The sequence below is a fragment of the Sceloporus occidentalis genome, unplaced genomic scaffold (genome assembly GCF_023333645.1).
Source record: "Sceloporus occidentalis isolate IW3139 unplaced genomic scaffold, rSceOcc1.0.p SCAF_3, whole genome shotgun sequence".
NCBI classification, from domain to species: Eukaryota; Metazoa; Chordata; class Lepidosauria; order Squamata; family Phrynosomatidae; genus Sceloporus; species Sceloporus occidentalis.
In genome coordinates this window covers 248,499,364-248,516,360 of record NW_028316983.1, presented here as the reverse complement: position 1 = coordinate 248,516,360, position 16,997 = coordinate 248,499,364, and the positions used below count along the sequence as shown (strand labels likewise).

General features: G+C 46.5%; 1 protein-coding gene across 1 annotated transcript in view; it reads right to left on the bottom strand.

Annotated features, from left to right (window-relative positions):
• Window positions 1-2,298: 2,298 nt before the first annotated feature.
• LOC149317760 (alanine aminotransferase 1-like) overlaps window positions 2,299-16,997 on the bottom strand; it is a 46,718-nt gene continuing 32,019 nt past the window's right edge. The window contains exons 7-13 of the mRNA XM_089518158.1: window positions 15,036-15,279; window positions 13,065-13,144; window positions 10,422-10,558; window positions 8,400-8,574; window positions 6,871-7,026; window positions 6,203-6,315; window positions 2,299-5,442 (exon numbers count right to left, since the gene is read on the bottom strand). Of these exons, the coding sequence (XP_089374284.1) occupies window positions 5,352-5,442; window positions 6,203-6,315; window positions 6,871-7,026; window positions 8,400-8,574; window positions 10,422-10,558; window positions 13,065-13,144; window positions 15,036-15,279 (996 nt within the window). The 3' untranslated portion in view covers window positions 2,299-5,351. The remainder of the gene's footprint in view (window positions 5,443-6,202; window positions 6,316-6,870; window positions 7,027-8,399; window positions 8,575-10,421; window positions 10,559-13,064; window positions 13,145-15,035; window positions 15,280-16,997) is intronic.

The following is a 16,997-nucleotide window of genomic DNA, read 5'->3' as shown; positions in this document are numbered from 1 at the left end:
TCCATCTCAGCGTTCTTTTATTTCCTTCCTTCTCAATCCTGCTATAGGATCTCAGCCTTAGCATCCGGAATCATGGGGCTCAGAGTGATGCATTTTACCAGGACAAAACATTGCATCCCTCTGTTTCAACAGTTTTCTCAGAACTGATGGCTGTTAGAGTGCATCTATAATGTAGAAATAATGCAGTTTGACACCCCTTTAAATTCTGGGATTTGCAGTTTTGTAAGGTCTTTAGCCTTCTTGGCCAAAGAGTTCTGTGGCCTCACAAAACTATACATCCCAGGATTCTTTAGGATGGACTTAAAGTGGTGTCGAACTGCATTATTTCTACAGCGTAGATGCACCCGTAGTGGTGTCCTTCAGCCATTTCATGGTCATGTATTTAGACAATAGCTGTGCAGACAACTGGGCTTGAGCATCCTTGATCCATGAAGTGTAGGAATAGTGACTCCCTGAAAAGACTCCCTTTGTCTTGCAGTGGCACTAAATGCTTCTAGGGAGTCAGACCAGTCTGACCGACAGATTGGTTTTGACTTTGTTCCAGGTCCTCCTCTGGCAAACATTGTGGGCACAAGAGGAGTCAGTCCTCTCTGGTATGCCAACCAGATGCCACCAGAAAGCCCACTGGCAAGAGCCCAGTTGCTACACAAACTCCCCCAGCTGATGTGTGCAGGTAGACTGCTTCTGCGTCAGGAATTTCCATGCAGGATTCCTGAATAAGAGCCATGGAGACTCTGGGAGACCAGGGTTTGAACCTCCACTCAGCCATGGATAGCCACTAGGTGATCTTGGGCAAGTCCCACTCTCTCAGCCTCAGCAGAAGGCAATGGTGGCAATCTCCCTCTGAACAAATCTGGCCAAGAAAATCCTAGAAGAGGGTCATTGGGAGTGGAGACGGAGGTGTCAGCGCAACTGCTGGGGTCCAACAACCACTGTCAGTCAGCAGCTCCACGAGTCCTGGGGTTAAATCAGACCCTTGTAGCAGAGCTGGCAACTTCCAGAAGCCGAAGCATGGCTCCAAAGTCCAATTTGGGATAACAGCCACTGGATGTCTTCCAGGAACTGCAGCAATGCAGGAACCTCCGGGGACACACAGCCAACTGATGCTATAACTTCTTCTGATAAACCACCAGAGAAACTAAGTCTCCCAAAGTGCTCTTTATTCACAGTGCTATAATACAAAACTAGATCTCTAAAACTCCAAACCATACCAATCCTACTCCTTCTACAAACCCACAAGCTATCCCTTGCAACCCCTGGGCTTATGTAGTCTCCAGACCATGTGGTCTCCCAAACCCAGTGAGTTCAGGTGTGTAGCCATGTCATGTGTCTCCTGTGCAATCCAGACACATGGTTTCATCAGCCATGACTATGTGCACCTAGACACTAAAGTGTCCTTGAGCCAATGAGCTTCATCTGTGCTGATCAGCCTTGTCCTTCTGCTGAATGCTCATGGCCAAACACACACACATCAAGCATTTCCCTGTGTGCTGTGTTTTAACCCTTCAAATCCCTGACAGGAGGAGGGATAGTCAGAGGGAGGGAGGATGTTCCCCCAGGTGCTACTGCTTCCTGCTGGGTCTTATGGGAGTTGCAATCCCATACATCTGGAGATTGCCAGGTTGCAACCCAAACTGACCTATACTAAGGCCTCATTCCCACTACCTTTTAAACCAGATCATAAATTGGTTTGAACTGGTTCAAATGACCCTGGTTCCCACTTAATCTGAATTGCTGAAGTTATGTGTTAGACCCATTTAACCTGTGTCTTTTTGACACTGATTGTTTCCACTTCTTTTCTGATAAATCAAATCTGCGCAAGTGTGAACCACATCGGAATTGATTCAAATTTCCCCTTTGGCCGTCTGGAACCAAATCATTTTGAATCGATTCATTTGTGAATGGGAACCACAAGTGGATTATTTTGGAGGGAAAAAATGCGATCAGGGCAAATGAGGTGGGAACCATGCTCTGCTGTTGAATCGATCCATTGATTCAGATTTCACACCGATTTATCTGTAAGTGGGAATGGGGCCTAAGACAGCAGTTCACAAACTTTGGTACTCCAGATACTTTAGACTTCAGCTCCCAGAATTCCTGACTGTTGGCTAAACTGGCTAAGTCTTCTGGGAGTTGCAGTCGAAAACACATGGAGGACCAAAGTTTGGGAACCACTGCACTAAGAGATGCACAAATAGGATGGTCTTATTTTGTGGGTCTCAAATGCTCCTCTCAGCTGTTTAGAGATGCTTATGTTTGGCAGCCAACAAACCAGAAATTGACTGATTAGATCTTGCAAAAGAAGAGAGAGGTTTATTAGCACAAAGCTCCTTGTGTTCTTTTCACCCAAGACATTGTCTGTGCCCTGTATAGAGGAAGACGTGACCTGAGATAAGCGAGAACACTTTGCAAACGTGTGTTATTTCTTCATGTTCGAATTTCAACCATTTCCATTGTCTTCCTCAATGTTAGCTGTGCCTCCAGGTCATCTCCGCAGCTGAGGTTGTGGAAAGTCTTGTCGATGTGAAGATGGAGAGTCCACTCTGGCACACTTTTTGTCTAGACTTTAAGAGAATTATCCAAGGTGTTGAACCTATTTTGGGGCAAAAGGATCCAGCAAATTGGATTGGTCTTTAAACACTCACAGGGAGCCAGCATTGTGTGGCAGTTTCAGTGTTGGCCTAGACCTTTGGGAGACCAGGGTTCAAATCCTAGTTTTGGTAAGAAAAATCGCTGGTTGATTGTGAGGAAGTCACTCCCTCTCACTGTTAGAGGAAGGCTATAGCAAGCCTGAATTGAATATATCTGGCCTAGAAAACTCCAAGTGAGGATTGCCATGAGTCAGAATTGACTTGAAGGCACATAGGATGGAGGCCCCCATGGTATAGTGGTTTGAATAAGGGACTAGATTCCAGGAGACTAGGGTTCAAATCCCCATTCATCCAGGGAAACCCAATGGGTGACCTGGACAAGTCACACTCTCACAGCTTTAGAGGACGCCAATGGCACAGCTCCTCAGGATAAATCTGGCCAAGAACACTGTGAGAGGCAGTGTGGGATAGTGGTTTGAATGTTGGATTAGGACACTAGAGAAATCATAGAGCCCTACGATCCTGGCACTGGAAGGAACCACAAGGGCTACCCGCTCCAAACCCCTTGTTCAACTGGACCACTAGCAAATCCAATAGAGTAGCCACATCATGGTCAGAATCCTGTTGGTGCCATTGCTAACTGCCATCAAGTTGGCTTCAACATATGGTGGCTTTACGCATGAGAGCCCTCCTAGATGCTGTGTTCTTAACATCTCTACTCAATCCATCTATAATGAGGCTTTCCTCTTTTCCTTCTGCAAATTCAGGGAAACCAAGACCTGAGCTGGGCAGTTGAAGATGAAGTAACTTGGAAGTCTCTCATTCATAGAGTTGCAATGAATCCAAGTCAACTTGATGGCCATTGACAACATGGGGGCTTCCTTGGTTGAATCAATCCATCTATAATATGGCCTTCCTCTTTTCCTTCTGCCTCCCCCCTGGCCAAAAATTGTTGTCTTTTCTAAAGAGTCATTTCATCTTGTGATGTGTCCAAAATATGGTCATTCTGGATTCTAAGAATTTGCTCTGGACACAATGATCTGTCTTTTTTAGCAATCCATGGTATCTGTAAAACTCATCCAGCACATTTCAAATGCCTTGGTTTTCTTCCTGCCCTACACCTGTGTAAGTTCCCCTCCATGTACAGTTTTACTTTTTTTGGCTGTTGTGCAATGGACATAGTCTGTGGTCTTATGAGAGGAGTTCCACAAACATAACCATTTCACATGGGCTTAAATCCCATTGGTAGTCCTGACTAGGGCAGAACCATCAATTGGATTTACCTATGTGTTGACTCCCCATACAACAGTTGATCCAATGGGCCAATGGTTACCAACCTTTGGTTCTCCTTTGGTTTTGGACTTCAGATCCCAGAAGCCACAGAAGTCAACTTGGCCAGCCATCAGGAAGTTAGGCAAATGAAGTCCAAAACATCTGGAGAACCAAAGGTTGGGAACTACACTACTAACCACCAGGATCCTAGCCAAACAGTTGTGTATTATTGGATGGAGCATAATGTTTTGTCGGTGCCTTCAATGTGCCACTTGATTTCCTGGGACTGCAGAAACAGTCCCTGTGCATGATTCTTTGTAGTGCAAAGGGGCTGGTCCAGCACTGGTTGAACAATATTGGTATTCTGCAGAAGGGTGGCTTTGGCAAAACCATCACTTAACTACATGAGTGTAGGTTCACACTATGTGGGTGTAGGATCGCTGCCTGCATGTCCTTCCCAAAGAGTGTTGGTCTCCAACAGCTTCCTTGAACCCATGTGAGTTCACACACCCTTCTCCCAATCTGAGCACATGGAATACCTCAAAGATGAGATGCATCCTTGGACCCCCACCAGGTCAAGAAAGACCTAATTTAGGGGGGGTATCCCCTGATGCCTACATTTTCTCCTGTCTCCAAACCTTTGCTATCAGACATAACAGGGTCTTCTTGGTGGCTGTTCCCAGGCAGTGGAACTCCCTGCCAAGGGAGGCTAGACTGGGCCTCCAGCTTTTTTATTCAGGCAACCAACCTCAGATCTTTGAACCAAGCAGGTCCTCTTTCTTAATCCATGCCTAAATGGGTTGCATTTCCTGTGAATCCACAGAGATGAGAACCTCTCCTTCCAGTGTGTCCACCATGTGGGTTTTATTGATCCTTGTCTGTCCATCTCTCACATTCACAGAACTGCGAGGACTGGCTGGGAAGAGGACAACTGGAGGACCCTAAGCCTGAGTCCAAATGTCCGTGTTGGAAGACTATTTTGGTGCCGACCCAACAAGAATGGTACTTTCTTTCACCACTGGAAGCACCATGGATAGTGACTTCCATCCTTAAAGGCCTCAGGCTCCCTTAGGAGAGGAGAGCATCCCAAAGGAAAAGCTGAGCATATCAGAGGCAGCAAAAAAAGGCACATTTCTGTCCACTGGCACAAATGGGCACCATTGGCACCACAGGAATGGTAAAAGAAGATAAGGGTGGAGGGATCACTGATAAGACTGAGCAGGTCATTTCTATGACCACAGCGGCTGGTGCTGGGCTCTACTGTGGCCAAATGGAAGCCATGAGATGTCAAGTGGATAATGGAGACAGCAGAGTTGTCCCACATCCCTGGCCATACCCAACTGGCATGGGCCTCTTGCGTGGAGCATTAAAGATAATAGATAAGAAGAATGGGATGGTTGTACAGTCTGGAGGTGAGTTGGGCACAGGCCCATCGCCACTTCCGGCTCACTACTAGCCAAGCTTGTTGGCCATCCGCTCTGCCTGGGGCTATGAATACTCTTGGGTGAACTTGTCATGGAATTGGCTCAGCTTCTTCAAGACGAGCTCCAACTTCTCCAAGGGTGGCAGGATGGTCATCCTGGGTTTGGAGAAAGAGAGTAAGAAAGATAGAAGCATCAGAGGGATGAAAACAGGATGCCAATTACTTTCATAGAATAGCATCCTAGAATCCTAGAGTTGGAAGGGACCCCATTTTGCCATGTAGGAACTCCAAATCAAAGCACCCCTGACATATGGCCATCCAACCTCTGTTTAAAGACCTCCAAAGAAGGAGACTCCACCAAACTTCGAGAAAGCAGCATCTTCCGCTGTTGAACAGCCCTTACTCTCAGGAGGTTCCTCCTAATGTTGAGCTGGAATCTCTTTTCCTGTAGTTTGTATCCATTGCTCTATTGTGTCCTATTCTCTGGAGCAGCAGAAAACAAGCTTGCTCCATCCTCAATATGACATCCCTTCAAATAATTAAACAGGGCTATCATATCACTTCTTAACTATCTCTTCTCCAGGTTAAAAATACCCAGCTCTCTCAGTCACTCCTCAGAGAGGGTTTCCAGACCCTTCACCCTTCGCCCACGTTTGGACACACTCCAGTTTCTCAACATCTTTTTGAACTGTGGTGCCCAGAATTGGGGAGCAGAATGGCCCTAAAATAGTCCTACAGCCCCCCCCCCCCATAAGGTCTGGCGCCCAACCTTCCCTGGGTGACTTATGGGGAACGTCTTGTGCTCCTGAGCTGGGACTGGTGTGATCGCCTCCAGACAGATGTTTGGGGCTGTTCCCTTGCTCTCCTTGGACTATGCCAAGGGCACCAGCCCCAAGAGAACCAGAAGGGGTCTTACCTGAAGTGAAAGGTCCCCTCTTTTTGTCCGAAGCCGCTCCCGGGAACGACGCAGATCCCCGTCTCCTCCAGCAGCTTGAGACAGAAGAACATGTCCGGAGCCTGCCCTTGGGCCTGGAGAACAGAGGGGAGAAGCAAGGGGTCCCTTATAACCACAGAATCTGGGCCATACCCCAAAGGTCATCCTGTCCAAAGCCCTGCCAGGGAAGGAACTGACCACTAAAGCACTCTTAGGAGGTGGTCATCCCACCTGTCTTTACAAATCTCTAATGAAGGAGAGATTCTGAAGTTAACTTTAGGTCTGTTTAATAGCTAGTTGGCAGACCACCAGCAGATAAATCCAGGGATCTCTGGACAGGGCTTAGGAAAGGCATTCTGCATGGAAGAAAGTCTGGCCAACCACCATGGCTACTCAGAGTGGACAGTACTAGGCCTAGGTATTGTCCACTCCTGGGTCCAACTTGGTGGAAGGGAAGCTTTGTATGTTTGCATGATCTCCCACAGATCTTGAAAATGACTGTATAGAGAGTGGCCACTTAAAGAAAAGCATGCCTTTCTCAGACAAGGAAACACAAGGAAAGAATAATGCACTGAATGATTTCAGCAGCTAGATGAGCTGGACACTGGGGATTTTGACCCCCTTACTTAAGCCCCCTTCTCTCTCCTCACCTTTGCTTCTTGGACGGCTCGAGGGGGCAGCTGAATTTGGGGGAAGGCATACATGGCCCCCTGGACTGGGTTGCAATGGATCCCCGGTGTCTGGTTGAAGGTCTCCTCCGTGAGCCGGGCTTTTTTGGCCAAAGCGCCCAGCACTGCCTGTTTCTCCTGCAAAGAGAAGGGTCCAGGTCAGAGGAGGATCGACATGAAGACTCTAAGACAAGCCAAGACTCTGGGGCTGCATCCATACTGGAGAAATAACCGGGTTAGGCACTGCTTTAACTGCCCTGGCTCAAGGCTATGGAATTCTGGGAGTTGGAGCATGTTGCGGGCCTAGCATGCTGGGGGTAGTTTTATGGTTTTTTGTGGGTTTTTCGGGCTCTTGGCCATGTTCTAGAAGAGTTTATTCCTGACATTTCACCAGCATCTGTGGCATCTGGCATCTTCAGAGAAGAGTTCAGAGTTATGTTCTCTAACTCATTCTTATCTATTTTTTTAAATTTTAGGCATTCCAGCTAATATTATTTTGCAATTTTGTTAATTTTTGTCTTCCTCATCCCCCCCCCCCTGTTTGTGATGAAAACAATCTACATATTGTATTACATCAATAAATTACAGATTGCATTCAGCATATTGTCTTTCTATTGCCTTTTCTTGGGCCTGAAAAACTGAGCAAGGTACCGATCCTAGAGGCAGTTTTTGTCTCAATCCATTGTTCCATTCTATCTCTAAAAAGCTTAACAATACAAGGCGTACACATACTATTCTATCTCTATTGACACACCTGTTTAAATACTTGAATGGATGTCATACTGAGGAGGGAGCAAGCTTGTTTTCTGCTGCTCCAGAGAAATGGATGAGGAGCAATGGGTACAAAGTATAGGAAAAAGAAATTCTACCTCAACATTAGGAAGAACTGCCAAACAGTAAGAACTATTTGACAGTGGAAGAGACTGGTGGAGTCTCCTTCTTTGGCTGGATGGCCATCTGTCAGGGATGCTTTGATTGAGAGTTCCTGCATGGCAGATGAAGGGGATTGGACTGGATCAGGGCCCTTGGGGTCTCTTCCAACTCTAGGATTCCATGACCTGATACAGACTGGGGCTGATTTTAGGGCTTGGGAGAGCGGAGTGTCCAAGCCCTACTGTGCCATAATGGCTTGCCCCCATCCACATGGGGGCCGCCATGATGACATACGCAAGGTGCAGCGTTCAAACAGCACAGCACCGCATGGACATCATTGTTGCATGTGAAGGTGCCAATGGCACCCTGCACACGTCCTAAAAAGAACTCGCTGGGAGCAGGTTCTTTTTAGGGCTCCTGGAGACTGTGTTGTTTGGTTGCTGCGGCCTCTGTGTGGGGCAGAAAGGGGCGGCGTCTCAGCGCTCCTTTCTCCCCATCTGTATCCCCCCTGATTCTATAAATAAAGATGGCTATTTTTTCCATCCCTAAGTCAGAAGTCAGATATCCCCATGTGCATCTGTTCCATCCGCTGCCACAGCCCTTCCTCTGTGTACGGGTTTTGCCCTGGTGTTGCTCACCTGGCTGAATTGTTGGTAGGAAGGGTCTCCCGGCTGGGGCTGGTTCACAACCACATCAAGGAGGATCTGCCCCGTCACAGGCGGGCACAGCCGCACTGAGACCAGCTTCGTCAGCTGCTGCTGGACTTCGGGGTCCAAGTTGATCACCTCCATGTAGCCCCCCCGGAAGCCACACCTGGAAACGAAAGGCAAATGGGAGATGGCTTTGAGCAATATGACTTTGGAACATGACAAGCAGGAAAGCACAAGTCAGAATGTGAGCCCAATATTTCCTTGGTTTTGCTTTCATTCAACTTCAGGTGTCCCTCTCTTTCAGTTTTACAAATGGCATACAACAAAATCTGGCCTCCTGGAGCCCCAATCTGGCCCACTTGGCTTCCTGAAATTGCCTTCTCATCTCCTGACATCATCATTCAGTTATGATCATTCATTAAGATGTTGATCACCTCTATGCAAATCCCCCCCCCAAAAGCTGCACCTGGTAATATAAGGAAATGAGGTGATTATGGCCAACCCCGGCTTTGCTTTCGTCCAAGCTCGGATGTCCAAGGCTTTACAGATGGTATACAACAGGCCACAGGGCCAAATATGGCTTCCTGAAGCCCCAATCGGGCCCACTTGGTTTCCCCAAATAGCCTTCTCATCCCCTGATACCATCATTCAGTGATGTTCATTTGTTCAGATGCTGATCACCTCTTTGTAACACCCCCCCCCCCCGGCCCCCAAAAGCTGCACCTGGTAATGTAAGGAAGATGAGAGATGTCTTTTGGAATATGACAAATAGGAAAGCTCAAGTCTTAGGATATCAATCCAATATTTTGCTTTCATCCAATTTCAAGTGTCCAACACTTCCAGCTTTACAGATGGCATACAATTGGCTATGGGGCTAAATATGGCCTCCAAGTGCCCCAATGTGGCCCACTTGGTTTCCCCAAATAGCCTTCTTGTCTCCTGATATCAACATTCAACTATGTTCATCCATTCCCTTGTATGTAAGCCCTCCCAGAAGCTGCACTTGGTAATGTAAGGAAAGTGGGAGATGACTCTGGGCAAGCCTTTTGGAATATGACAAAGAGGAAAACTCAAGTATTAGAATGTCAACCTGATGTTTCTTTTTGGTTCTGCTTCCATCCTGGATCAGAGGCAGTGGAAACCTACTTCAGGGGTCCAACTCCTTTGGGCTTACAGATGGTCTAAAACAGGGGAATTTTAGCCCATGGGGCCAAATGTGGCCTCCTGGAGCCCCAGTCTGGCCTGCTCAGCTTCCCCAAATAGAAGGAGCCTTCTTGCCTCCTGATACCATCATGCAGTCTGCATCTACACTGCAGAATTAATGCAGCTTGACACTACTTTAACTGCCATGGCTCCAGGCTATGGTGTTCTGGGATTTGTAGTTTGGTGAGATATTTAGTCAGAGGAGCTCTAGGTGCCACAGTGAACTGCAAATCCCAGGATTCCACAGGATGTAGCCATGGCAATTAATGTGGTGTCAAAATGCATTAACTGTGCAAAGCGGCAGCAGCCTTAGGGATGTCCCAGCTTTCCTCCCATTCTAAAAGGTTGAAAAATGCCTCTCCTAAGTCTTAGTAAATGATAGCAAGGGTTTTGGGGTAAAATGGGCTGGCACTTTTTGGGCTACACACCTTTAACCTTTGTCCCTACCCAAATGATGCCTCCATTTCAAATGTATCTTTGAAAGCAAATACAGCCTTTGGGCTGCATCCACACTGGAGAAATAACCCGGTTTGGCTCTGCTTTAACTTTTTCTGGCTCAAGTCTATGAAATTCTGGGAGTTGGAGTTTGTTGTGGGCCCAGAGCAGAGAAGAGCTTAAGGAAAGCCCCACAACGAACTCCAACTCCCAGAATTCCATAGCCTTGAGCCAGAAAAGAGTTAAAGCGGTGCCAAACTGGGTTATTTCTCCAGTGTGGATGCAGCTTTGGGTTACCCATGCTGACAGGTGCAAAAGTATAAGCTGCAACCATGGCAGAAGCAGATGCAGGAGTAGAAACGTGGTACTTACTCGCCCACGAAGCCCTTGGAGATGGAGTGGAAGGAGGCCAGCTCCAAGGTGTCTGAGTACTTGGGCCCCATCTCAAAGAGCACCTTCTTGAAGGAGTGGAATTGGGAGCCCTCTGCGTAAACGTTGTCCTGATATACCTGCAGATGCAAAACCCAGAAAGTTGGCGTTCAGACATCGAGGGGCAACAAGGGACCAAAGCAAGGGTAGGCCTGGTCTTAGGGTCCACTCCAAGACCAAGGCCCTGCTTTGTAGTTGTGTAATGATACTGAGTTGAGCATCTGCCAGCGGGAAGATGGAATTTGGAGTCCTTGCAGGTTTCATTGCCAAACATTTCAGCATTTGCTCTTCCTCCCAAATAGGATTTTAGAAAGCATAGCATTTCCTGCACCTCAAACTGTCACATGAGTGAAATCCAGCTGAGAAATGGGATTTGAACTAGATTTAAGTTTTTAATAAAACCCTGCAAATGCGGGAAGTTTATCACAACACATTCCTCCAAATGTGAAATAACGTGAAGGTAAAATGGCGTAAAATGGCAGCTTTTTACTTTCGGGAAGTTCCAAAAGTAAAAAACTGCCATTTTTGTCCCCTTTGCCTTCGCTTTAACTTCCAGTTATTTCACGTTTGCAGGAACGTCGTCTGATAAACTTCCCACATTTGTGGGTTTTTTCTAATTTAAATCTGCTTCAAATCCCATTTCTCAGTGGGATTTCACTAGTATGAGAAGGTCCTCTGTTGTCTTTCTTCATTGACATTTCCCATTTGCTTTCTACTATCCCTGAATTGCATGGTCCTAAGTACTTGTTGCAACCAAATAAACAAACACCTTCCTTTTTAAAGTTACTCACACAAAGATATTCTTCATCTCCTCCTCCTAAATCTCTCCTTGGGAAAGATGTGAGGCTAAAGCTTCCTTCTTTTACCTGATCTATTCATGAACAAGTTAGGATATAGGCTCCCTATGCAGAGGCAGAGTCAAGCCACTAGCAAACAGTGCATTAATTGCAAGCTACCCACCGTCTTGTTTGTTTCCAAATCAGGTTTGGTTCTCAGGGAAGCAACCTCAGCCTGGGACATGTTTCTTTCACTACTCTGCAAACAAAAAGCTAATCTCTACCAGGCTTAATTTTGATATTTAAATATTTTGTTTCCTAAACAAAGGCTGAAAAGGCTTAGGAAACTTGAATTGCCCAACAGTCCAGGGGCATGAAAGGGCTCATTTGTTCTAGTACCTGTGTTCAGTACCTTTTGCATTTACCTTGCAGTTTGAGGCTGGGAAAAGATATGAAGGTTGGGAACAGACTGGAGGAGCAAATTTCCTTTTGTTGCTAACCTGTTTGCTCTGTTTGCTCTGGGTCCTAGTCTCTGGAACAGCAGAAAACAAGCTTGCTCCCTCCTCCTCAATATGACATCCCTTCAAGTATTTAAACAGGGCTCTCATCATATCACCTCTTAACCTTCTCTTCTCCAGGCTAAACATCCCCAGCTCCCTAAGTCCTTCCTCATAGGGCTTTATGGTTTACAGACCCTTCACCATTTTGGTCATTTGTCCACATCTTTCTTGAATTGTGGAGCCCAGAACTGGACATATAATTATTCCAGGTGAGGCCTGACCAAAGCACAATAGAGTGGTCCTATTACGTCCCTCAATTTTGACACTAGACTTCAATTGATGCAGCCTAGAATCGCATTGGCTTTTATTATCTGCCACATCACAATGTTAACTCATGTTCAGTTTGTGCTCTACTAGGAAGGTGGTTGTTCCACATTGACAACAGCAACAAAAAAGTCCAACAGCTTCCTTATGGGAACTTTAGACATATAGTGTCTAGATCAAGGGAAGTAATAGTGCCACTCTATTCTGCTCTGGTCAGGCCCCACCTGGAATACTGTGTCCAATTCTGGGCCCCACAATTCAAAAAGGAGATTGAGAAACTGGAGCCATGTGTCCAAAGGAGGGCAACCAAAATGGTGAAGGCTCTGGAAACCATGAAACCCTATGAGGAAAGACTTAGGGAGCTGGGGATGTTTAGCCTGGAGAAGAGAAGTGTAAGAGGTGATATGATAGCCCTGTTTAAATATTTGAAGGGATGTCATATTGAGGAGGAAAGAGCAAGCTTGTTTTCTGCTGCTCCAGAGAATAGGACCCAGAACAATGGATGCAAGCTCCAGGAAAAGTGATTCTACCTGAACATATTAGGAGGAACTTCCTAAGAGTAAGAGCTCTTTAACAATGGAAGACATTCCCTTGTAGTGCGATGGAATCTCCTTTCTTGGAGGTCTTTAAATGCTTTGACTGCCATGCAGGAACTCTGAGGGGGGTTGGACTGGATGGCCCTTGGGGTCTCTTCCAGCTCTATGATTCAATGAAGATACCAACAAGATATCAGCCAAAATAGTTTGGAGGACAGCTTCTCCCACTGGAGTTGCTGGAGGCAGCTGACTGGAGAGATAGTCACAAAACATCTGGGAAGCATCATGTTGAGGAAGCCACATCTGTGAGCAGGAAGGCAAGATGGGCCCATATTTCTGGACCTCCCTAGCTGGCAGAGACCCTCCAGGAGAGAGGCAGAGAGAGATCCCCAGCTTTAGCCAAAAGGAACATATGGGAAGTAGGAGTGGGGAGGACCCCCCAAACTTCACCTCATCAGCCAAGAGGAAGAGCTTCTCCTCCGAAGCAAAACGGATGACATCCTCAATGCACTGGCGGCTTTGAACCTGTCCTGGGATGGAAGGAAAGGAAAAGAAAGAGAAGGGGTTAAATATATGTAATGTCTTCTTCAAAATTTGGGGGGAAATGAAAGCTGAGAGTTTGTTTACACAGTCAGTTATCCTGGATTAGCAGCCCATAAACTCCAGAGTGTCTCATGTCAGTGGGTAGAGAGCCCATTCCAGATCTAATTCCAGATCTCAAAAGGAGCTTTCCAAGATGCTGAACCTCCATTTCACAAATTTGGTTCAGCATCTTTACCTTCTGAATTCAAACCTGGAGTGGCTTCATTGCACTTTGCAACATGAATGCCACTGTTGCCACTCCCTTGGTTCCTTTTGCACAATCGTGGCAGTGTGCCACATGTCAGAAGAGAGCGGAAAGGAGGCCAGCTAGCCCTGGAAGAAGGCCACAGGTGCTGTTCGCTCACCTCTCTTTCATTCCAGGATAAAGGGTTGCACAAACAGCAGTAGAGCTGTCATTCCAGGGTGGGCTGCCAAGACCCCTGGAGACATAGAGTGACCTAGAAATGTCATATGGAAGAAGGAGCAGGCTTGTCTCCAAAGAAAGGGATTCCACTACTCTCCAAGGGAGACTCTTCCACGGTGAAGTCGCAGGCTTTCATGGATGGCATCCATAGATTTTTGTTGGTTTTTCGGGTGATGTGGCCATGTTCTACAAGAATTTATTCCTGACATTTTGCCAGTGTCTGGCTGGCATCTTCAGAATAGCTCTTACTATCAGGAGGTTCTTCCTAATGTTGAGGTGGAATCTGTTTTCTTATACCTTTAATCCACTGTTCTGTGTCCTAGCCTCTGGAGCAGCAGAAAACAAGGTTGATCCATTCTCAGTTCCCTAAACCACTCCTCATAGAGCTTGGTGGTCTCCAGGCCCTTCACCATTTTGGTTGTCCTCCTTGAGAAGCTGGAGCGTGTCCAAACATCCTTTTTGAACTGTGGTGCCCAGAACTGGGCACAATATTCCAGTGAAGTAGGATCAAAGCAGAACAGCATCATAGAATCCTAAAGTTGGAAGAGACTCCAAGGGCCATCCAGTCCAACCCCCTTCTGCCATGCAGGAACTCTCAGTCAAAGCATACCCAACAAATGGCCATCCAGCCTCTGTATAAAGACCTCCAAGGAAGGAGACTCCACCACCTTCTGAGGGAGTGAATTACTCTACTGTCGATCAGCCCTTATGGTCAAGAAGTTCCTCCTAATGTTGAGGTGGAATCTCTTTTCCTGGAGCTTGCATCCATTGTTTCGGGTCCTGTTCTCTGGAGCAGCAGAAAACAAGCTTGCTCCCTCCTCAACATGAAAACCCTTTAAATATTTAAACAGGGCTATCATATCACCTCTGAACCATCTCTTTTCCAGGCTAACCCCCCCCCCCCCAGCTCCCTAAGCCATTTCTCATAGGGCTTTTTGGTTTCAGACCCTTCACCATTTTAGTCATTCTCCTCTGGACATGCTCCAACTTGTCAACATCCTTTTTGAATTGTGGTGCCCAGAACTGGACACAGTATTCCAGGTGGGGCCTGACCAGAGCAATCATCGCACTGTTGACTCATGTTCAGCTTGTGGTCTACTTGGACTCCTAGGTCCCCTAGACACATAGTCTTGTTAAGCCAGGTGTCCCCATCCTATATCTATGCATTTCATTTTCCCACCCTAACTGCAGTATCTTACATATCTCCATGTCAAAATACTTTTCTCAATCTAGATACTATACTCTTATTAATGCAGCCTAGAATTGCATTGGCTTTCTTAGATGCCACACCACATTGTTGACTCATGTTCAGCTTGTGGTCCATGAAGACTCCTAGATCCTTTTTGCATGTCAAGCCATGTGTCCCCCATGCTATATCTGTGCATTCCTGTGGTTGCGCATTCCCAGACACGTACCGGTTGGGTTTCCAGGGTTGATGATGCAGAGGGCTTTTGGGCAGCAATGTTTCTGGGCTTGGCGCAGGGCCCTTCGCAGCTCCCCGATATCCAGGGCCCAGCACCTCTCCTCGTCCAGGTAGTAGTTGATCTGCACAGCATTGAGTTCGGACAAGGCGGCCGAGTAGAGAGGGTACTGCGGGATGGGGATCATCACCCCCGTGCGGGAACGGCCCTCTCCTGATACCAGCAGCTTTAGGATCGTCTGGGGAGAGAACAACAGGGGAAAGGGACATGGAGATGACAGAGTAGCAGCACAGCCCCTTCCTGCCCCATTTCTGACCTCTCCCAAATCCTTGTCCTGGGGAATCATGGGAGCTGTTGTGCAAAAAGGAAGGTTTTCTGGACTAGAGAGAACTGTCTGAACTTAAAAGAGCATCAAAGACCATGCAGACCTATCCGGATGATTTTTAAATTGTGAATTTTGAATGATGAGTTTTAAATGTGAATTGTTTTAATATGTGTATGTTTTATTTTCCTTTTAAACTGATGTGTGTTTTAGCTGATGTTGTTGTTTGTTGGTTAATTGTTGTTGTCCCTTGCCTTGATCCATAGGGAGAGGCAGGTAAGAGATGATGATGATGATGATGATGATGATGATGATGATGATGATGATGTAAATGTTCTTTGCACTAGGTATCCCTGGTTGAAGCTGGGAAAGGAGAAAATGGGGACAGGGGAACAATAATTGGTAGTAACAACAACAACAATATACCAAAAAGAGATCATTAAGACAAGAACAGAAAAGAGAGCTTCTTTAGCAGTGAAGAAGGAATGAGGAATGCGACTGGAGAAGAAACTGCTCTCCAAACAAAGGCAGAGAAAATAAAAAGCACCCAGAAATTGTCCCAGATTTCATTTGGAAGAACCCTTATGAAAAGCTGAGCATGGCACAAAACATGCGTCAGGTTCGTTGGCACTCTTTAATGAGAGTTGACTGTGGCACTGTACTTTAGAAATCATCCAACAAAATTCCTATCTGAAACATATTCTCCTCCCTGCTGCCGCACTGCAAAAAAGATATACCTCAAGGTTTCCCAGTTCTGCAAGTGAGGGGTGAATAGGGGTGGGTGGCCATGATGGAGGACTGTGCCAGCTGTGTCCCCTCTATCTTCAGTATTTCTGGCATGGCTCAAGTCTTCCACTTTTCCAAGGCCTCTGCAGCCCTCCTCCAAATCTAAAGAGGGTCTGAGTGCTCCTGTCCCCATTTTCTCCTTTCCCAACTTCGACCAGGGCTGCCCAGTGCCAAAAACCATACAAATGGAGCTTTGTGAAGCTGTCCAAGTTCCCAGGAGTGGGCATTGGCAAATGCACCGAAATGACAAAAGGAGCGCTTGGACACTGTCCAGTTGCAGAAATGCTAATCAAATTTGTGTAGATGCACAAATCCGATGAGTATTTCTGATGGCCGGACAATGTCCAAGCATCCCTTTGCTTGACTGGCACCAACATTCCCCAATAAGCATTTGGGGCTTGGGAATCATTGCAGCATGCGACGGCCACTTTTCTGTCTGATATAGGTGCAGCCTCTGATATAGAATCATGGAATTCTAGTCAACATCTTTATCAATGACTTGGAAGAAGGAATAGAGGGCAGGCTTTTCAAATTTGCAGATGACATCAAATTAGGAGGAATAGCTAATACTCCAGAGGACAGGATCAAGATTCAAAATGACTTGAATAGACTAGAAAGCTGGGCCAAAGGTAACAAAATGAACTTCAACACGGAGAAAGGTAAGGTACTGCACTTAGGGTGGTAAAATAAAATGCACAGATATAGGATTATGAGGGACACCTGCCTGAATGAGAGACTTATCCGTGTGAAAGGGATCTAGGAGTCCAAATAGACCACAAGTTGAACATGAGTCAACAATGTGATGCGGCAGCTAAAAAGGCCAATGCGATTCTAGGCTGCATCAATAG